At 39.7% G+C, this 23375-nt stretch overlaps 2 protein-coding genes across 10 annotated transcripts in view; one reads left to right on the forward strand and one right to left on the reverse strand.

Annotated features, from left to right (window-relative positions):
* LOC128691694 (tRNA pseudouridine synthase-like 1) overlaps window positions 1-16420 on the reverse strand; it is a 64597-nt gene extending 48177 nt beyond the window's left edge. Inside the window, exons 1-4 of one of the 4 annotated variants that reach the window (XM_070088796.1) lie at window positions 16308-16420; window positions 12709-12922; window positions 8514-8626; window positions 1226-1356 (exon numbers count right to left, since the gene is read on the reverse strand). In XM_070088796.1, coding sequence (XP_069944897.1) covers window positions 1226-1356; window positions 8514-8560 — 178 coding nt within the window. In that variant the 5' untranslated portion in view covers window positions 8561-8626; window positions 12709-12922; window positions 16308-16420. Of the gene's footprint in view, window positions 1-1225; window positions 1357-8513; window positions 8627-12708; window positions 12923-15017; window positions 15369-16144 lie in introns of those variants that run through there. The other 3 variants (XM_070088798.1, XM_053780566.2, XM_070088799.1) reach the window with 3 other exon arrangements.
* The window catches only part of LOC128691698 (protein RER1), a 53099-nt gene continuing 46116 nt past the window's right edge, over window positions 16393-23375 (forward strand). For 2 of the 6 annotated variants that reach the window (XM_070088802.1, XM_070088804.1), the window contains exon 1: window positions 16539-16677. Coding sequence is in view for 2 of the 6 variants with exons in the window: in XM_070088800.1 (XP_069944901.1) it covers window positions 17416-17465 (50 nt within the window). In the remaining 4 variants the exon portion in view is untranslated. Of the gene's footprint in view, window positions 16678-17409; window positions 17466-23375 lie in introns of those variants that run through there. The other 4 variants (XM_070088800.1, XM_070088801.1, XM_070088803.1 and 1 more) reach the window with 3 other exon arrangements.

Consider the following 23375-nt stretch of genomic DNA (forward strand, 5'->3'; position numbering starts at 1 on the left):
GGGAAAAGTTACAATACAAAATGAAGCTATTACAGTATAGGAAATCTGCTAAACTTATTACCAATAAAGGAACATTTCCAATAGTACTGTAACATATATTTTTATAATTGAAAATAACACAAAGCACTTACTTCAAAATCAGTGGTGGTAACTTCAAAATGTTTCCCACGAATCTCAAATGCAATAAATTGATTCAGCTTGAAAACATGATACAGTGGAACCTCAAATATCGAACTTAATCCGTTCCAGGAGTTAGTTCTAAATTCGAAAAGTCTGAAAAGCAACACAATATTTCCCATAAGAAATAATGGAAATAAAATTAATCTGTTCCAGAAACCCAAAAATATTCACAAAAAAAAAAAAACATTTTATAGAGATTAATATAGTTTTACATACACACAACAAATATAGTGCTCAATTATGTATTAATAAATTTAAATATATAAAATAACATTTTGCTTACCTTTATTGAAGATTGGTGATGGCATCTGGAAGACAGGGAGGAGGAGAGAGGGAGTTGGGTTTAGTGTTTGGAAGGAGAATCCCCCTCCATGAGGACTTCAGATATCAAAGCCCTCTCTGGGGTTACTTCCCTTCTGTCTTTTAATGCCACTAGGACCAGCTTGAGAGTCACTGGACCCCTGTCTCACAAAATAACTGTCCACAGTCCTCTGTTTCTGGTGCCTCTTTAACATTTCCCTAAAATGGGACATGGTTCTGTCACTGAACTTGTTGCAAAGATGGCTTGTTTCAGCTTGCTCAGGGTGGTACTTCTCCACAAACATTTGGACATCATTCCATTTCTGTATTATTTCCTTCACACCTACGGTGTTTCTCACTTTCTTTACCACAGGGGCACCACTAGCAAGTTTCTTTGGGCCCATTGTAGCTTATTTCACAGTCTCACAGGTACTAAACACAATGAAATAATCATAAATGTTTGAATGAGAGCGCAGGTTAGTGTTCACTCAAGCATCAACAAAACCAGACTGGCTCATGGCGCATGCGTGGGGACGCAGACAGAGCGGGCTGCCGGACAGGTCCGGTACCCGGCGGTTTGAAAATAAGGGCGAGTTCGATAATAGGGACAAAGTTGGTTCAAAAAAAGGGTTCTATTTTTGAAGAGTTCGATAAGCGATACGTTCGAAATTTGAGGTTCCACTGTACAAGAAACAAACTATGACTCGCGTGCAACACGTGAACTTTCGTGAATTTTTTCTCTTACCTTTATCAGTGCGACTAGAAAAGTAGATCACAGGAGTATTAGCTGGACAAAGGCGTATCAATCCATTTTCCACTATCCCATGAACACTGCTCAATTTATTCTCCAAGTCCTCTGTTTGTTTTTGAATACCCCTAAAAGAAAAATTAACAAACTTGCATCATTATACAGTACAGTACATATTTTGACACTATATTTCTTGCTCAACATAACTTTTATTCTACAGCCATCATGTCAATAACACCACATTTTTTTTGTCCCAGTGCAGTTGAACCTGGAGGTAGAAACAATACATTGAAACTCCACACTATCCTAGATGTTTGGCATGTCCTGGTCATATAATGACCAAAAGTGAGAATTCATCCAGCACCCATACCTCAATAATGTTACTTGTAACTTAACATAAAAAAAATATGGTTTTACTTAACTTGGTAGAAGTCTAGCCTTCTGCTGGCTATTTGCTCTAACCTATTGTATGAGGGGATGAAAAGGAGGGGCAAGGGAAACTGTACAGTGTACACATTACTGCAGCCTCAAGGTCATACCCCTTTTCATCTACTAGATACAGCAATAGTTATACATTCATCTGAAAGCGGAATTTTATCCTGCAAAAATGTTGAGTTTATAATGCCTACCATATCATAGGTATCACAAGAGACTCTTAAAATTAGGGTTTCCAAATGATTATTGTACATACAATGAATGATGTATTTCTCTTTGTCCACACTGTGGCCGAAAAATGCAGACAAATAGGCTTCTCAATCAATCTAATTTCTAGTGTTTCTATCAGTGGAAGACTTTTCAATTGGGTTATGGTATTTTTTTTTTCCCTGCATGTATTAGTTGGCTGGAAGCTGACTGAAGCTCAATCCTATGACACCAGTGTGTCTGGCTCCTGGACAGTGGCATTACATATGCCACTGGAGCTCTTCATGGAAAGCATGATGCTGACATGCCTATACAGTGGACCCTCGACCAATGTTGGCATCGTCTAACGTTAAATCCGATTAGTGATACATTTTAACGCAAAAATTTTGCCTCGACTAGCGCTAAAAAACCCGACCAATGCTATTTGTTCCGTTTGAGACGCATCCACTTGTGGCCTGAGCGCACCTCACTTGTCCCATGGGTGCCAGTGTTTACAAGCCAGCCAGCCACTGCTGTCCCATCCAAACATACAATCGGAACATTTCATATTATCCCAGCGTTTGTAGTGATTGCACCTGCAAAATAAGTCACCATGGGCCCCAAGAAAGCTCATAGTCCCAACCCTACAGCAAAAAGGGTGAGAATTACTATTAAATTAGACAAGTTTAGATTTAGAAAGGATATAGGAAAGTATTGGTTTGGAAATAGGGTAGTTGATGAGTGGAACAGTCTACCTAGTTGGGTTATTGAGGCTAGGACTTTGGGAAGTTTCAAATTTAGGTTGGATAAATATATGAGTGAGAGGAGTTGGATTTGAGTGGATAGAGTTATCAGAGCTTATTTCTTGGGTAGCATTGAAAATTAGGTTGGACAAATGTTTTGTTAGTGGGATGGATTGTAAAGGACCTGCCTAGTATGGGCCAACAGGCCTGCTGCAGTGATCCTCCTTTCTTATGTTCTTATGGATATGAAGAAAGAGATCATTGCTAAGTATGAAAGTGGAGTGCGTGTCTCCGAGCTGGCAAGGTTGTACACAAAACCCCAATCAACCATCGCTACTATTGTGGCCAAGAAAACGGCAATCAAGGAAGCTGTTCTTGCCAAAGGTGCAACTATGTTTTCGAAACTGAGATCGCAAGTGATAGAAGATGTTGAGAGATTGTTATTGGTGTGGATAAATGAAAAACAGATAACAGGAGATAGCATCTCTCAAGCGATCATATGTGAAAAGGCTAGGAAGTTGCATGACGATTTAATTAAAAAAATGTCAGCAACTAGTGGTGATGTGAGTGAATTTAAGGCCAGCAAAGGTTGGTTTGAGAGATTTAAGAATTGTAGTGGCATACATAGTGTGATAAGGCATGGTGAGGCTGCCAGTTCGGACCACAAAGCGGCTGAAAAATATGTGCAGGAATTCAAGGAGTACATAGACAGTAAAGGACTCAAACCTGAACAAGTGTTTAATTGTGATGAAACAGGCCTGTTTTGGAAGAAAATGCCAAGCAGGACCTACATTATTCAGGAGGAAAAGGCACTCCCAGGACATAAGCCTATGAAAGACAGGCTTACTCTGTTGATGTGTGCCAATGCTAGTGGTGATTGCAAAGGTGAAGCCTTTATTGGTGTATCACTCTGAAACTCCCAGTGTGTTCAGGAAAAACAATGTCCTCAAGGCTAATTTGTGTGTGCTGTGGAGGGCAAACAGTAAAGCATTGGTCACTAGGGACTTTTTCTATGACTGGTTACACCATGCATTTGCCCCCACTGTGAAAAATTACCTCCTGGAAAATAAATTGGACCTTAAGTGCCTCCTGGTATTAGACAATGCTCCCGGTCATCCTTCAGACTTGGCAGAGCGACTTTCTGTGGACATGAGCTTCATTAAGGTGAAGTTTTTACCTCCTAATACTACTCCTCTCCTGCAGCCCATGGACCAGCAGGTCATTGCAAACTTCAAAAAACTCTACACAAAAGCTATGTTTGAAAGGTGCTTTGTAGTGACCTCAGAAACTCAATTGACTCTAAGAGAGTTTTGGAGAGATCACTTTAGCATCCTCAATTGTGTAAACCTTATAGGTAAGGCTTGGGAGGAAGTGACTAAGAGGACCTTGAACTCTGCTTGGAAAAAACTGTGGCCAGAATGTGTAGACAAAAGGGATTTTGAAGGGTTTGAGGCTAACCCTGGGAATCCTATGCCAGTTGAGGAATCCATTGTGGCATTGGGGAAGTCCTTGGGGTTGGAGGTTAGTGGGGAGGATGTGGAAGAGTTGGTGGAGGAGGACAATGAAGAACTAACCACTGATGAGCTGCTAGATCATCTTCAACAGCAAGAGGCCACACCTGAGGAAACTGCTTCAGAGGAGGGGACAGAAATTGAAGAAGTTGCCTACTTCAAAGATTAAGGAAATGTGTGCAATGTGGCTTAAAGTGCAAACCTTTTTTGATGAAAATCACCCTCACACAGCTACTGCAAGCCGTGTTGGCAACCTGTACACTGACAATGTTCTGAAACACTTTAGGAATGTCATAACGGAACGGGAGGTACAGGCCTCTATGGACAGATATGTTGTGCAACAGAGGTCCAGTGACTCTCAAGCTGGTCCTAGTGGCATTAAAAGAAGAAGAGAAGTAACCCCGAAAAAGGACTTGCCACCTCAAGTCCTAATGGAAGGGGATTCCCCTTCTAAACACTAACACCATCAACACTCTTCCCTCCTCCCATCCCATCAATCATCACCAGATCTTCAATAAAGGTAAGTGTCATGTAACTGTGCATGTCTTCTTCAGTTTGTGTGTATTAAAATTAATATTTCATGTGGTAAAAATTTTTTTTTTCAATACTTTGGGGTGTCAGGAACGGATTAATTTGATTTCCATTATTTCTTATGGGGAAAATTAACTCGACTAACGATAATTTCGATTAACGATGAGCTCTCAGGAATGGATTAATATTGTTGGTCTAGGGGTCCACTGTACTGTCAATTGTAAGTTAAAAAACCCTAGATTTAGCATCTCTAAACTTTACTGTCTTATGTTTATTGTATTCAATCTATTGTGGCTCATTCCATAACAATGGATGCAGGATATTGCTCAGAACCTCCATTAAGAGATACAATATATCCACATTCCTGTTAATCAGATTCTATAGCTTCAGTCCATTAATCAGATACTTATGTCAATAGTCTTGTATTTTACACTTTCCTCTTTCCTGATTACAGCTGTGTCTACTGTATAACAGGCTGGTGTACAATTTCAAAGTCATCACTAAGCTTTAATTATTAAAAAATGCATTTTAACCCTTCCAGGGTCGAGAGGCCCTCTCCTAAACTTGTTCTCAGGGTCAAAAAATTTTCGAAAAAAAAAAAAATTATTTTTTCTTATGAAATGATAGAATCTTTTTCCGATCATAATGACACCAAAAGTATGAAATTTGATGGAAAACTTACGAAATCATGCTCTCGCCAAGTTAGCAGTCTCGACGATGTTAACGCATCGGCGATTTCGCCCACTTTGAGCCCTATTCGGCCAATTCCAATGTACCAGTCGAGAAAAATCATAGAAATTTCACTAGAACTCAACTTTTTCTATCAAATGAGTACAAGAAACCACCCATTTACAGACTTCAACTATCCAATAAAGTGGTCAGAAATTGGCAATTTTGCCAGTTTCACACAAATTTCAAAAGATGCCAATTTCCAAATAGGGTCCAGAATAAACAAGACAGACATTCCTGGCACTAAAATAACATTTTCTCTGTTCATTAGTCACGTCCCAACGCCCCTCTTACATTTCTTTTGCTTTCCACTTTGAATTTTTATTCTCACAAAAAAATAGAAGATTTACTGTCATGCAGACTACTGCATTAGTGTAGAAATGGTATAAATAATATCAGTGCATTTGTGAAAGAATATCAGATTCACCAGTTGATGTGTATTGGATGCATGGCATGATTTGTTTGCTTTTGAACTTTGGCAAAAATTGAACATTTCTGCTACTTTGAGCTCAATATCAAGGTACTTTTCATTGTGAAACCAGTCAAAATCATCTCAATTTCTGTAATATGTCTTCCATTCTATAAAATGAAACCAGGAAAACTAGAATACACCCATAAATACCATATGAAAATACAATGCAAAATCGCTGTTTTAAACCAAAAACACGGTTGAAGTTTTTTTTCTCATTATGCACCGTGTGCTGCAGGATTTTTTTATACTGTGCACACTGACCACATAGACCCATTCTTTCATACATAGGCCTACCAGCTTTCTCCCGCTAGATTTGAAGGCGCTAGAATATCATATTGTATGAGAGCATAGTTATACCAACGCTCTTATATGGGTGCGAAGCATAGGTGGTGAATGTTGCAACAAGGAGAAAGCTGGAGGCAGTGGAGATGTCGTGTCTGAGGGCAATGTGTGGTGTGAATATAATGCAAAGAATTCATAGTTTGGAAATTAGGAGGAGGTGCAGGATTACCAAAACTATTATCCAGAGGGCCGAGGAGAGGTTGTTGAGGTGGTTCGGACAAGTAGAGAGGAAGGAACAAAACAGAATGATTTCGAGAGTGTATAAATCTGCATTGGAAGGAAGGCGGGGTAGAGGTCGTCCTAGGAAAGGTTGGAGGGAGGGGGTAAAGGAGGTTTTGTGTGCAAGGGGCTTGGACTTCCAGCAAGCATGCGCAAGTGTGTTAGATAGGAGCGAATGGAGATAAATGGTTTTTAGGACTTGACGTGTTGTTGGAGTGTAAGCAGGGTAATAATTATGAGGGGATTCAGGGAAACCAGCAGACTGGACTCGAGTCCTGGAGATGGGAAGTACAGTGACTGCACTCTGAAGGAGGGGTGTTAATGTTGCAGTTTTATAACTGGAGTGCAAGCGCACCTCTGGCAAGACAGTGATGGAGTAAATTATGGTGAAAATATTTCTTTTTTTTTGGTGTTAATAAAAAAAATCATATTACAGTGCAATACACTGTACTAAAAATATCATAAGCATAAAAATTACAGTACAGCATTTATGTAGCAAAAACTATGAGTATTAACCCCTTGACTGTTGCAACCCCAAATCCTGAGGTCTCTCCTGATAAATCCCCCCCCCAAAAAGAAAAATGATTGTTTCTTATGAAATGATAGAGAATCTTTTCCCGATTGTAATGACACAAAAAGAACGAAATTTGATGGAAAATTGGCAGAATTACGCTCTCGCGAAGTTAGCGACCTCTGTGATATATATGAATCGGAGGTTTCGCCCACTTTGAGCCCTATTTTCGGCTAATTCCATTGTTCCAGTCGACCAAACTCATAGCTATTTCTTTAGAACTCCATTTTTTCTATCGACTGAGTACAAGAAACTGCCCATTTACAGATTTCAAGTACCCAATAACATGGTCAGAAATTTGCAATTTGGCCAATTTCACGAAAATTAAAAAATATGACAATTTCAAAATAGGGTCCAGAATTAACAATGCAGACATTCCTAGCTCTAAAATAACATTTTCTTTGTTCATCAGTCACGTCTCCAGGCCCCTCTGATATTACTCTTGCTTTCTATTTTGAATTTTTATTCAAACAAAAAATAGAAGATTTACTGTTATGCAGACTACTGCAATACTGTAATAATTGTATAAATAATATCAACCCATTCATGACTGCATATCAGAATGTCTACTTGGACATTTATTGGAAAAAGACTTCATTTGTTTACTTTTGAACATTGGCAAAAATCAAACATTTCCCCTACTTTGAGGTCCATTTCAAGGTTCTTTTTATAGTAAAACCAATCAAAATCACCTCTATTTCTATAATATGTTTTCCATTCTATCAAATGAGACCAAGAAAACGAGAATACAACCATAAATGCCATACGAAAATAGACCACAAAGTCGGCATTTTAATTAAAAAAAAAATGGTCGGAGTCTTTTTTTCTCATTATGCACTGTATGCTGCAGGATTTTTTTTTATATGGTGCACACTGACCACACAGACCCATTCTCTCACATGTGGGCCTACCAGCTTTCTCCTGCTTGAATTGAAGCTGCTAGAATTTATGAGTGGTATATATACATCAAACACAGTGGCTCATAAGAAGTATATATACGACCAAAAGAGCCAAAGGGTTAAAGAAATATATGGTTGATTCAGTTGTTGAAAGGTGTCAGGAAGTTCAAACCAATGATCGTTTTCCCAGCATCTGATCATATTAATTTTCATCGAATCTTTTGTCAACTGATCATACCAAAACAACTGACCTTCAGCAAACTGATATTCTACTGTACTGGTAAACTATGATGAATTTGTCAACAGCTGTTATTCTGAAGTGATTCATCAAATGCCACAGTATTCTAGAGTAAACAGGAAGCAAAGAATTTGGTTCTAAATCCTATAACTATGCGAGATATTCTTTCTGTTACCACCAAAAAGCTCCCAATAAAAATGCTTGAATATTTGATAATTTTAACATCAATGGGGCAATAGCTGAAGCAAAACATATTCAATAAATATTAATTTAAAAGGTTACAAAATGCAACATTAAAAGATTGAACCATGCAGTGTTGCAAAATAATATTCATTGGTAACTACACCATACAGATTACAGCTAGCACTGATAACAATTTACAAATCAAGTACTGTGCTGTAGCACTAACCGAAATCCTGTGCCAGAATATCCAACGTACAGAAGGTACCTCCTCATCTTCTGGTTACCAAGTCTGCTCAGACTGTCTTAAGCAAACCCACTTTTTCAACACGCTGGTCGAACCTGATGAGAGAATAGTTGATTAACCAGTACAAGTGATAATGAATTAGGCTACCTACAGGGGAATTAGTTTTAAATACTTTTTCAGTACAACTGAAAATTAAATAAGCTACCCATAATGTGATTAATTACTCTTGCAGTAAATTATGTACGTACGTATATGTTTCTTATGAGCTTTAAATAATTCTGCACCTAATACAGTAATGTATATCATATAAGCATTCTGGCTTATCATTTAAAGCTTAAATTTATACAAGCTATGGAACCTCATGAAGAAAGCATCTGCAATGACATTCCACTTTCGTACAGTGCAGTACTGTACATCTTAAGCAGTATTCAGAAGCATTTTTGGGAGGTAAACTACAGAGTTTTAGTTTATGAATTACATGTCTGTTGATTTATACTACTTCATATAACATACACAACAAATAGTATAAATATACTATGGTAACATAATATGCTTTACTTAGGAAAAATTTACAAATGGTTTTACAACAATATAAATTTTTACAAAGGCTCTGAGGACACATATGTAAAGGATATGCATATAAACTGCCTGCCTACACATATGCACATTACAATACATGTACATGTATATATTTAAAATAAATGAGTAATTTTATAAGTAAAACATGAGTCAAATTTTCCAAGAACATAATTAATACAGTAAATGAGTACATATATAATTTGCCTCGGTGGGAGACGGCCGACTTGTTGAAAAAAAGAAATATATATATATATATGTATATATATATATATATATATATATATATATATATATATATATATATATATATATATATATATATATATATATATATATATATATATATATATATATATATATATATATATATATATATATATATATATATATATATATATATATATATATATATATATATATATATATATATATATATATATATATATATATATATATATATATATATATATATATATTTATATATATATATATATTTCTTCTTCCTTTCAATTTTGGGTTTCTCTTTCTTTTTGGGTAACCCTGCCTCGGTGGGAAATGGCCGATGTATTAAAAAAAATATATAAATAAATCTGTAGTGGAGGGGTAGGGGTCATCCTAGGAAAAGATGAAGGGAGGAGGTAAAAGGAGGTTTTGTGTGCAAGGGGTTTGGACATGCAGTAGGCATGTGTGAGAATGTCAGATAGTGAATGGAGATGAATGCTTTTGGGACCTGACGAGCTACTGGAATGTGAGCAGGGTAATATTTTGTGAAGGGATTCAGGAAACTGGTTAGCTAAACTTGAGTCCTGGAGCTGAGAAATACAATACCTGCACTTTAAAGGAGGGTTTTGGGATAATGGCTGTTTAAGATAAGAGATAAGATTTCGTTCGGATTTTTAACCCCGGAGGGTTAGCCACCCAGGATAACCCAAGAAAGTCAGTGCGTCATCGAGGACTGTCTAACTTATTTCCATTGGGGTCCTTAATCTTGTCCCCCAGGATGCGACCCACACCAGTTGACTAACACCCAGGTACCTATTTGCTGCTAGGTGAACAGGACAACATGTGTAAGGAAACATGTCGAAATGTTTCCACCCGCCGGGAATCGAACCCGGGCCCTCCGTGTGTGAAGCGGGAGCTTTAGCCACCAGGCCACCGGGCCACTAAAGTAACATCTAAACTGTCGTATCAGAGCGTCTCTGCAAAGACAGTGATTATGTGTGAATACATATTGGTGAAAGTGTTACTCTCTTTTTTGGGTCACCCTGCCTCAGTGGGAGACGGCCAACGTGTTAAAATAAATGCATATATATTTTTCCAACATTAAGTATGTATAGGTCTTTTTCTGACCTTAGTCCTTTACCTATTATCTAATATGCAAATAACATTGTGGACCCCAGCAATAATAATTTCTTGTGCATGAACTGGGCAGCAGGGGCACTGGCCCCTGGAACACCCTCCAGGTATATTAGGATTTTTTTTTCTTAACACACCTTCTATTTCCCTCCAAGGCAGGGTGGGGGAAAAAAAAACTTTCACCCTATCACACTATCAGCATCTTTGCAGTAGCATGCAGATACAAGTTTAAATGTCACTCTAAACAGCAACTATCCCCATCCCTCCTTTCAAGTGCAGGCATTGTATTTCCCACCTCCAGGACTCAAAGTCCGCCTAACCAGTTTCCCTGAATCCCTTCACAAAATATTACCTTGCTCACACTCCAATAGCTTGGCAAGTCCCAAAAAACCATTCGTCTCCACTCACTCCTATCTAACATGCTCATACATGCCTGCTGTATATCCAAGGAGATATTAGCAAATAAAATCTTTGTTTTGGCTAACACAGAAGGGCCAATCAATGGTTAATATTCAGAGAAAGAATGGGATATAATTTACATCTGAATGATTCAGGTTTAGTTTAGCTAATTGTACACTGGTATATACTCCCATTATAGCATGCAGAATTGTTGAATTATGTCATAAATAGTAAATTGACATTTATCACAATGAGGACTCACTCCGCAATTAATAGATACGGAAATGGTGTGTTACTCTTTTTATTAATTGTGAGTGGCCTGGCATGCGAGACGACTGATGTGATTAGTCAGCCATGTCACATGACTCAATACTAACCATGGTTGGTATTTCATTATCAGAGTTATTTTTGCTAATATCTCCTAAAATAAGTATGTACAGTGGACCCCCGGTTTACGATATTATTTCATTCCAGACGTATGTTCAGGTGCCATTACTGAACGAATTTGCTCCCATAAGGAATATTGTGAATTAGATTAGCCCATTTCAAACCCCCAAACATACACGTACAAATGCGCTTACATAAACACACTTACATAATTGGTCGCATTGGAAGCTGATCGTAAACTGGGGGTCCATTGTATTTGTACAATAAATAACTATTATTGTTGGAGTTCACTGAGGTTGTTTGTTTGTTCAGACATAGGTAAAGGGCTTAGTTCACACCAGAACATTAACTCAATATTATTATTATTATTATTATTATTATTATATACACGTATGGGGAAGTGCTAAACCTGTTCGTTGATAAGTTTTGGTGCTGATGAAGTTGCAAAGGGCAACCACAAACTATGCCAAACTAAACACTACCTCTTCCTCTACAAGGCTGACATATTCGTGAACTCTGAGCTGATAAAGGAAAGTCATTAAGCTTTTAATATAAAAAAGGTAGCCCTCACTGCTCAGAGACCAAGGTAAGGCTAGACACATAGTGGGCTACCTCAAAAAAGTCAGAAAGTGGCTATGAACTAGTGTCCTAAAATAATATTCTACCTATGCCCAGGGCTGAAATAGCACTGACACTGTTATTGGTTTGTTCGGAGTCATTGACAGCTCATGCCATATGTTTATTCAGGTGCAATCACACAATTTTTGGATGAATTACAAGTCTTACATATGTGTAAATACCTAGGATAACCTAAGAGTAAAAAAATGACAAATGTCCACTGGGGTTCCATATCTAGCTGTGCTTCCAATGTGCGGTAATACATGTATATCGTATTATAATCAGGGGGGAGTGCTAAACCTGTAGGATTATACAGCACATGTGGGGGGGGGGGATGGAAGGTATTCAGGCTCAATTCAGAGAACCAGAACACAGATCCAATTCTCAAGATCAAGAGCCCCTCACCAGCATCAAGGAACCTCCCTTGAGGGGCCATGTACGGTGATGTATTGCCTGAAGATAGACTATGAAATAAATAGAAACAGGAACTAGTTTTTTACACAAATTTTACAGGCTAAGAGCTATTATCCTGCCTCAGCTCATTTCAAAGCCCAGCCCTATCTAAGATCAAGGACTCCTTGGTAATTTACACATGTTAAACTATGCAAAACAACCACTATGAAAGAATAGAGAAATTCCAAGCGCTTTCGTGACTACTCACATTATCATAGTTCCTTGATAATGTGAGTAGTCACGAAAGCGCTTGGAATTTCTCTATTCTTTCAGAGTGGTTGTTTTGCATATTCTGAAATCACCTGTTTACTGTGATCTTATTGCATGTTAAACTATGTATGATAATTGTACTTATGTGCACCTGTACCTATATAAACTTACTTACCATCTCATGGGAAGCCATCCACAACGATCGACTAGCAGTGAACAGGGATGACAGGTGTAAGGTGACTAGCACCCAGGTACTTGCTTACTGCAAGGTTAGCAGTGACAGCAGGTGTAGGATAACATTAGCAATATTTCCTTTCATGCTGGGATCGAACCATGGACACTGGAATATAAGTTGAGTGCAGCCATCAGCCTCCCACAAGAACAAACTTCTGTAGAATGAAAAAAAAAAATATGCAGCTGATAAATGGTGTCCAGCAAACAGAATACATGTATAAGGAGAGCATCTCAGGAAGAATGAAGGAAATTTGTCACCTGAACTTAGACATTCAGAAACTTCCCAAGGCTGGTGCAAATGTCACACAAGAATGAAGGAACACTGTGGCAAGGCTATTGGTCCATTCTAGACAGGTTAAACTCACACCCAAGTTGGGTGCTCGTGGTTTGGTTGATAGCATCCTCAGCTCACATACTGAGGGACTGGGGATCGTTCCTGGCATGGGTGAAACGTTGGGCATGTTCCCTTACACCTGCTGCCCTCTTCACCCAATGGCAATAAGACAGATGGTCTCTGATGATGCATAGATTTCACTGGGTTATCTTGGGTGGCCAACCCTCCAGGTTAAAAATACAGTGGTACCTCGAGTTTTGAACACCTCCCAACTCGAACAATTATGTAGTGTATTTTTGTAAGTGTATTTTTGGGGGTCTGAAATGGACTAATCTAATTTACATTATTCCTTATGGGAACAAATTCGTTCGGCATTGGCACTCGAACAGCCATCTGGAACGAATTAAGTTCGTAACTTGAGGTACCACTGTACCAACAAAATCTTATCTTGCCCAAACCGACTATATTTAAAGCTACCCAAAGTTCTTAGCCTCAGTGATGTAATCTGGGGGTTTGTTCCAAAAAATACTGATCTAGTGTAAAATAGCATGATAGGCCTAGTTGTAATTAAGCAATTTTTTCTATTCAGGTTTTATACAAAAATTTAAGTTTTTAGAATTGTCTAAGATATTGTGTAAATTGGGCTGAAATGGAGATTTGGTCTTCTTGAAAAAATCATAGTAAGTTTATTCAGGTATACTGTACACAAATACAGTTACATAGATTATCATACATAGCAGCATATGTGTAGAGAACCTAGGATAACCCAAAAATGTCAAAGTGACTTACTTCATGCACTTTTATTTAAAAATGCAAGCTTATCTATACTTGGTACAAATTATTGTTATTCTGAAAGATATTAGCCCAAAAATATTTATTTTTGGCATGTGCAGCACCTCTAGGCCAGTTGTGACGTTCTTGGCCAATCACAGCGAACGTAAACAAATTATATAAATATTATTTTAATCCTAAGTGCTAAACCCACAAGGGTCATACAGGAACATAAACAAAGCTGAATCAAAAATAAACAAAGGCATGCCGGTCTCATATCTACTGCTGGAGGAGTAAGATCTGAGATATGTAAGGTTATTTTAGGCTGGTTTTGTTAGGCTAGGTTTGGTGTCAGATCCCACTGAGTGTTAAGAGGCAATAGCACACCTAGTGGCATGTTAACAGGCGGGTTGGCACACCTAGTGGCATGTTAACAGGCGGGTTGGCACACCTAGTGGCATGTTAACAGGCGGGTTGGCACACCTAGTGGCATGTTAACAGGCGGGTTGGCACACCTAGTGGCAGGTTAACAGGCGGGTTGGCACACCTAGTGGCAGGTTAACAGGCTGGTTGGCACACTTAGTGGCATGTTAACAGGCGGGTTGGCACACCTAGTGGCATGTTAACAGGCAGGGGTGGCACACCAAGTGGCATGTTAACAGGCGGGTTGGCACACCTAGTGGCATGTTAACAGGCGGGTTGGCACACCTAGTGGCATGTTAACAGGTGGGTTGGCACACCTAGTGGCATGTTAACAGGCGGGTTGGCACACCTAGTGGCATGTTAACAGGCGGGTTGGCACACCTAGTGGCAGGTTAACAGGCGGGTTGGCACACAGGCGGGGGTGGCACACCTAGTGACACGTTAACAGGCGGGGGTGGCACACCAAGTGGCAGGTTAACAGGCGGGGTGGCACACCTAGTGGCAGGTTAACAGGCGGGGTGGCACACCTAGTGGCACGTTAACCGGCGGGGGTGGCACACCAAGTGGCAGGTTAACAGGCGGGGTGCACACCTAGTGGCACGCTAACAGGCGGGGGTGGCACACCAAGTGGCAGGTTAACAGGCGGGGGTGGCACACTTAGTGGCACGTTAACAGGCGGGGGTGGCACACCAAGTGGCACGTTAACAGGCGGGGTGGCACACCTAGTGGCAGGTTAACAAGCGGGGTGGCAGATCTGGTGGCGTGGTATAGAGGGGCATGGTGGCAGACCTAGTGGCACGTTAACAGGCGGGGTGGCACACCTAGTGGCAGGTTAACAAGCGGGGTGGCAGATCTGGTGGCGTGGTATAGAGGGGCATGGTGGCAGACCTAGTGGCACGTTAACAGGCGGGGTGGCACACCTAGTGGCAGGTTAACAAGCGGGGTGGCAGATCTGATGGCGTGGTATAGAGGGGCATGGTGGCAGACCTAGTGGCACGTTAACAGGCGGGGTGGCACACCTAGTGGCAGGTTAACAAGCGGGGTGGCAGATCTGGTGGCGTGGTATAGAGGGGCATGGTGAAGATTGAGACACTTATGCAGCATATGGGAATCTTTATTCAGGAAACGTTTCGCCACACAGTGGCTTCATCAGTCCAATACAAAGAGGAAGGCGTAAGGAGAGGAGGAGTATGAGGTAATCAGTCCCTCAGCCTGGAGTCGATGTGTTCAGTCCATCAATCTTGTAGAATGTGCAGCATAGGGCCGTAGACGTGGCTTATATACTGTAGTGAGGTGAGGTGAAGCAGGCGGAGGCGGGGTCATAGTGGTACCATCCACTAGTCGAAGTAGGTCTTCGTCCAAAGGTTGAACAAGTGTTCAACCTTTGGACGAAGACCTACTTCGACTAGTGGATGGTACCACTAAGACCCCGCCTCCGCCTGCTTCACCTCACCTCACTACAGTATATAAGCCACGTCTACGGCCCTATGCTGCACATTCTACAAGATTGATGGACTGAACACATCGACTCCAGGCTGAGGGACTGATTACCTCATACTCCTCCTCTCCTTACGCCTTCCTCTTTGTATTGGACTGATGAAGCCACTGTGTGGCGAAACGTTTCCTGAATAAAGATTCCCATATGCTGCATAAGTGTCTCAATCTTCAACTTGTCGGTTTTTCAAACCATTTCATCACACAGGGGCATGGTGGCAGACCTAGTGGCACGTTAACAGGCGGGGTGGCACACCTAGTGGCAGGTTAACAAGCGGGGTGGCAGATCTGATGGCGTGGTATAGAGGGGCATGGTGGCAGACCTAGTGGCACGTTAACAGGCGGGGTGGCACACCTAGTGGCAGGTTAACAAGCAGGGTGGCAGATCTGGTGGCGTGGTATAGAGGGGCATGGTGGCAGACCTAGTGGCGTGCCTAGTTTATGAAGGTGGCGTGGTAGGCCCGGTGGCGTAATAACAGCGTGCTAACAACCGAGATAGCATAATAAGAAACATGTACGCCTAATGTTGGAGAGAATGTGGTGGTGTTGGAGGTAGTGTTGGTGGCAGCAGACGACACACTCAGCTGATCATCGCCATCACTGCCGGACGTGACGTCTTCATGTTGCCAAGTCTCCTACCATCATATAACACATTTCCCACCTCCTACATTAAATCCCCACTCTCTCTCCTGTCTCCACAACTCCCAGATAATTCTCACTCATTTATGATGCTCCCCTGAACACCTAAATATACAAGTAATAATGCTTTTTTGTTTTGTGTACATGAAACATATGGCAGATTTTGTAAGGCTATAGACACGTATTTTCCGGTGTGTCTAGATCTCCAGTGTATATAGTTTATAGGACGATAATTACTCTGGTAGAGAGGTAAGCAATGTATATATGTGATGAATATGACATGTTGATTAACTCGAGTGTCTGAAGCGTGAAAAGAAGTGGGTAATTTAGCATAAAAGTGTTGACAGAGGGTGACCTGTCAGTTTGTCTCATGATTATTCTAGTCCATCGTACTATTTTAATGGTACTTTATCTTCTTTAGGATATTTTCTTAACCCACTCAGGTCTCCAGTACACCATTCACCTCCCCACTGCCCTCACATGCCTCTCCCTTACACTCTGTGACTATATAAAACAAAGACCAGTGTATATAGGTTTCATTCTTTTGGACTTTATTTTATATCAGTATTTGCTAACACTTTTTAAGCTTTGTAGTTTTTAAGCCTGTTTGCTATTATTTACAAGTCTTACTTTTTTTATGGCTAGTATTTGATAAATTGTGATACCATGCTAGTTGTTGCTAGTGTAGTTGAAGGCTGCTACAAGTTATGCTATATGAACATTACTCCTCAGGTCTAGGGTTCAAACATAACCCAGATCTGGACAGGGAAAAACAAATGGGGACATACATTCGCAAACAGGAAAGGGAAAATAGTGCTGAAAGATCAGGCAAAGTAAGACACCCACACCTTACCAGAGCTCATGACCAACTTTTCCCAAAATCGGTAGAAAATTTAATGTAGGAAAAATAAGTATCTATGTTTGGCATCCCAAATAGCATGCATGTTGGCAAATGAACAAAGTGCCCTAAAAGATAATTGAAGACTTATGCTACTGATGCCCAGGGCAGATGAGACACCACAGTACCACCAAACATGGTGAGGTCCTACCACAGAGTGTAGTAAATCTATTTGACAGTGTTTCACCATACAGTAACTTACAGTAAAGGCTTTCTTAGTACAGTAGACCCTCTGTATTTGGATGCACCTTTATTCATAAAATCCAGTTTTCTGTAATGAATACTGAAACAACACATGCTTTTTGAGCACTTGATTAAATTGTTATTTTTTGTTTAACTTTGTGTTATTTTTATTTTATTATTAAAAATAAGTGATCATGCAAGAACCACCATTGAACTAATAAAGGAACTTATTGTAAGACACAAAAATGGAATACATCTCATCGCCCTAGCCAAGGCCTGTGGCATGTCAACATCTACCGTATTTTCTGTTGTAAATCACATCAAATCAAATGAATTTTATTTCTTTGCTGAGGTTATGTGTTTATATTTCATAACTTGATTGGTACAAAGAAGGCCACTATTATGTCGAGACATTTCAGACAGACTTAACCAAATACAATGGACCCTTGCCTAACGATATTAATCCATTCCTGAGAGCTCCGTTAGGCGAAATTATCGTTAGCCGAATTAATTTTCCCCATAAGAAATAATGGAAGTCAAATTAATCCGTTCCTGACACCACAAAGAATGAACAAAAAAAAAATTTTACCACATGAAATATTAATTTTAATACACACAAACTGAAGAAGACATGCACAGTTACATGACACTTACCTTTATTGAAGATCTGGTGATGATTGATGGGATGGGAGGAGGGGAGACTGTGGATGGTGTTAATGTTTAGAAGGGGAATCCCCTTCCATTAGGACTTGAGGTGGCAAGTCCTTTTCTGGGGTTACTTCCCTTCTTTTAATGCCACTAGGACCAGCTTGAGAGTCACTGAACCTCTGTCGCACAACATATCTGTCCATAGAGGCCTGTACCTCCCGTTCCTTTATGACATTCCTAAAGTGTTTCACAACATTGTCAGTGTAATAGTCACCAGCACGGCTTGCAATAGCTGTGTGAGGGTGATTTTCATCAAAAAAGGTTTGCACTTTAACCCTTTGACTGTCGCGGCCGTATATATACGTTTACGAGGTACCGTGTTTGACGTATATATACTCATAAATTCTAGCGGCTTCAAATCAGGCAGGAGAAAGCTCGTAGGCCCACATGTGAGAAAATGGGTCTGTGTGGTCAGTGTGCACCATATAAAAAAAATCCTGGAGCACGCAGTGCATAATGAGAAAAAAAAACTCCGACCGTTTTTTTTAATTAACCCTTAAACGGTCCAAACAAATCTGCGTTCATATTCGTAGTGCTACAAAAGTAGATCTACTTTTTTTTACATATTTTCAAATGTAACAAAAAAAAATGTAGATAAAAGTTTTTTTACACGTTTTCAAATGTAAAACAAAAAAAAAAGATCTACATTTTTTTACATACTTTCAGATGTTGAAAAAACGTATATATACGTTTGGACCATTTAAGGGTTAAAATGCCGACTTTGTGGTCTATTTTCGTATAGCATTTGTGGTTGTATTCTCGTTTTCTTGGTCTCATTTGATAGAATGGAAACTATATTATAGAAATAGAGGTGATTTTGATTAATTTTACTATAAAAAGAACCTGGAAATGGAGCACAAAGTACGGGAAATGTTTGATTTTTGCCGATGTTCAAAAGTAAACAAATGATGTCATTGTCCAATAAATGTCCAAATAGCCATTCTGATATGCAGTCATGAATGGTTTGATGTAGTTTTTACAATTATTACAGTATTGCAGTAGTCTGCATAACAGTAAATCTTCTGTTTTTTGTTTGAATAAAATGTCAAAATAAAAAGCAAGAGTAATATCAGAGGGGCCTGGAGACATGACTGATGAACAAAGAAAATGTTATTTTAGAGCCAGGAATGTCTGCATTGTTCATTCTGGTCCTTATTTTGAAATTGTCATATTTTTTAATTTTCGTGAAATTGGCCAAATTGCAAATTTCTGACCATGTTATTGGGTAGTTGAAATCGGTAAATGGGCAGTTTCTTGTACTCAATCGATGGAAAAAATGGAGTTCTGAAGAAATAGCTATGAGTTTGGTTGACTGGAATAATGGAATTAGCCGAAAATAGGGCTCAAGTTGGGCGAAATCGCCGATTTGTAAATATCGCCGAGGTCGCTAACTTCGCGAGAGCACAATTCCGTCAGTTTTCCATCAAATTTCATTTTTTTGGTGTCTTTACAATCGGGAAAAGATTCTCTATCATTTCATAAGAAAAAATAATTTTTTTTTTTTTTTTTTTTTAAATTTTGTGACACCAGGAGACACCTCAGGATTGGGGGTTGCTACAGTCAAAGGGTTAAGCCACATTGCACACATTTCCTTAATCTTTGAAGTAGACAACTTCAATTTCTCTGTCCCCTCCTCCGGAGCAGTTTCCTCAGGTCTGGCCTCTTGCTGTTGAAGATGATCCAGCAGCTCATCAGTGGTTAGTTCATCATTGTCCTCCTCCACCAACTCTTCCACATCCTCCCCACTAACCTCCAACCCCAAGGACTTCCCCAATGCCACAATGGATTCCTCAACTAGCATAGGATTCCTAGGGTTAGCCTCAAACCCTTCAAAATCCCTTTTGTCTACACATTCTGGCCACAGTTTTTTCCAAGCAGAGTTCAAGGTCCTCTTAGTCACTTCCTCCCAAGCCTTACCTATAATGTTTACACAATTGAGGATGCTAAAGTGATCTCTCCAAAACTCTCTTAGAGTCAATTGAGTTTCTGAGGTCACTACAAAGCACCTTTCAAACCTAGCTTTTGTGTACAGTTTCTTGAAGTTGGAAATGACCTGCTGGTCCATGGGCTGCAGGAGAGGAGTGGTATTAGGAGGCAAAAACTTAAGCTTAATGAAGCTCATTTCCGCAGAAAGTCGCTCTGCCACGTCTGAAGGATGACCAGGAGCATTGTCTAATACCAGGAGGCACTTAAGGTCTAATTTCTTTTCAATTAGGTAATTTTTCACAGTGGGGGCAAATGCATGGTGTAACCAGTCATAGAAAAAGTCCCTACTGTTTGCCCTCCACAGCACACACAAATTAGCCTTGAGAACATTGTTTTTCCTGAACACACTGGGAGTTTGAGTGATACACCAATAAAGGCTTCACTTTGCAATTACCACTAGCATTAGCACACATCAACAGAGTAAGCCTGCCTTTCATAGGCTTATGTCCTGGGAGTGCCTTTTCCTCCTGAGTAATGTAGGTCCTGCTTGGCATTTTCTTCCAAAACAGGCCTGTTTTGTCACAATTAAACACTTGTTCAGGTTTCAGTCCTTCACTGTCTATGTACTCCTTGAATTCCTGCACATATTTTTCAGCTGCTTTGTGGTCCGAACTGGCAGCCTCACCATGCCTTATTACACTATGTATGCCACTCCGATTCTTAAATCTCTCAAACCAACCTTTGCTGGCCTTAAATTCACTCACATCACCACTAGTTGCAGGCATTTTTCTAATTCAATCCTCATGCAACTTCCTAGCCTTTTCACACATGATCGCTTGAGATTTGCTATCTCCTGCTGTCTGTTTTTTGTTTATGCACACCAATAACAGTCTCTCAACATCTTCTATCACTTGCGATCTCTGTTTCGAAAACAAAGTTGCACCTTTGGCAAGAACAGCTTCCTTGATTGCCGTTTTCTTGGCCGCAATAGTAGCGATGGCTGATTGGGGTTTTGTGTACAACCTGGCCAGCTCGGAGACACACACTCCACTTTCATACTTAGCAATGATCTCTTTCTTCATATCCATAGTAATTCTCACCCTTTTTGCTGTAGGGTTGGCACTAGAAGCTTTCTTGGGGTCCATGGTGACTTATTTTGCAGGTGCAGTCACTAGAAAGGCTGTGATAATATGAAATGTTCCGATTGTATGCTTGGAAGCGACCGCAGTGGCTGGCTTGTAAACACAGGCACCAACGGAACAAGTGAGGCGGGCTCAGGCCGCACGTGGACTGTCTCGAACAAATCGTGTTGAGCGAGTTTTTTAGCGCTAGCCGAGGCAAAATTTTTGCGTTAAAATGTATCGCTAGGCGGATTTAACCCTTAACCCTTTCAGGGTCCGTCCCGTAGATCTACAGCTCTACGTTCAGGGTCCAAACCGTAGATCTACGTCATGAGCTCAGCTCAGCTCTGATAAACTGTGAGTGGTACATTTGGGCCTAGATAAGAGAATACATCTATGTGGTATGTGTGCACCACATAAAACAGATCCTGCAGCACACTGTGTATAATGAGAGAAAAAACTGAAATCATGATTTTTCGATTAAAACAGCGACTTTGCAGTGTTTTTTCGTATGTTTTTTATAGTTGTATTTGCGATTTCTTGGTCTCATTTGATAGAATGGAAGACATATTACAGAAATAGAGATGATTTTGATTGGTTTTAGCACTAGAAATGGCTTGAAACTGAGCTCAAAGTAGCAGAAATGTTAAACTTTTGCCGATATTCAAGAGTAAACAAACGACCTCACACGTCTAATACACGCCAGCTGGTGGGTCTAATATGCATTTACAAATATGGTGATGATATTTATACAATTATTACAGTATTGCATAACAGTAAATCTTCTATTTTTTGGTGTGAATGAAAATTCATTATGTGAATAAATCAAAATGGAATTTATTTGTAAAGCCTCAAAACATAACTAATGAACAGAGGAAATGTTAGTTTAGTTCCAGGAATACCTACATTGTTTATTCTGGACCCTATTTTGAAATTGGAATATTTTGAACTTTGTGTTAACCCCTTCAGGGTCCAAGGCCAAAATCTGAAGTGGTGCTCCAGTGTGCAAGAAATTTTGAAAAAAAAAAAAATTATTTTTCTTACAGAATTAAAGAGCATATTTTTGTGAAGGTAATAAGACAAAAAAAAAAATTCTAATCAGTACTTACCGAGATACAGTGCCAAGAAGTTTGTCAAAAATGATGTGGTGGCTGCAACATCGACGAATTCCACATACGAGCATTACATTATTTTACGTTTTTTATACTTTTTTCTTTTCTTTTCTAATTTTTTCTTTTTCTAGTAACATTTGTGGCCTGTGATACCAATACTGTATATAATGTATATATATACGCTCACTGTATTGAACACAATAACCGCACTAAAGTTATTATAATATTGTTTGCCACTTTTATTACAATAAACATGCACAAATCTTGTATAATACTAATGTTCTATTATATATTTACATATGTACAATCACTCGACATGTTTTTAGAACTGCTGGAGCTTGTGGAACTCCTTGAAACAAGGTATCATGCACAGAGGTACCTTACATTCCTCGCACATAAACCGAGTGTCTTTGCGTCTTTGTTGCCGTCGTTTTGTTTGTGCACAGACAACACATCTCTTCTGAGCAAATTTCTTCTTAGTTGCAGGAAGCTGTATTATGAAGTGATCACCATCCCTCCTCAAACGCTTGGGTATTTCCTGAGGAGTTCGAGGACGGTTTTGTATAGCAGGTGTTGTTAACCTGGTACTTTATTATGAGTTGTCTGACAACAGACAAACAAAATTCACCATACGGTGGTCTGTTGCCAGTCTTCATTTGGTACATATTATATGCACTGAGCATTGAAATGTCCATGAGATAGAAGAAAAGTTTCATGTACCACTTGTAACTCTTACGCACACAATCAACAAAGTCAATCTGCATGTCACATTTGTCAACCAACTGCATGTTTTGTGTATAATCAATCACTGTCACTGGTTTTCGAATACGTTCATTAGTCACTATCAATTTTGGCACTGTCTTGCATTTCGTTACAGTGAATGGTTGTCAATGTGACATCTCGTTTGTCATGCCACCGTAATGCCATGATGTCATTGGCAGTAAACACCTGCACCTCATCACCACAAGTGCCTGCGTTGAACCTAGGCATATGTTTACG

The sequence above is a fragment of the Cherax quadricarinatus genome, chromosome 26 (genome assembly GCF_038502225.1).
Source record: "Cherax quadricarinatus isolate ZL_2023a chromosome 26, ASM3850222v1, whole genome shotgun sequence".
NCBI classification, from domain to species: Eukaryota; Metazoa; Arthropoda; class Malacostraca; order Decapoda; family Parastacidae; genus Cherax; species Cherax quadricarinatus.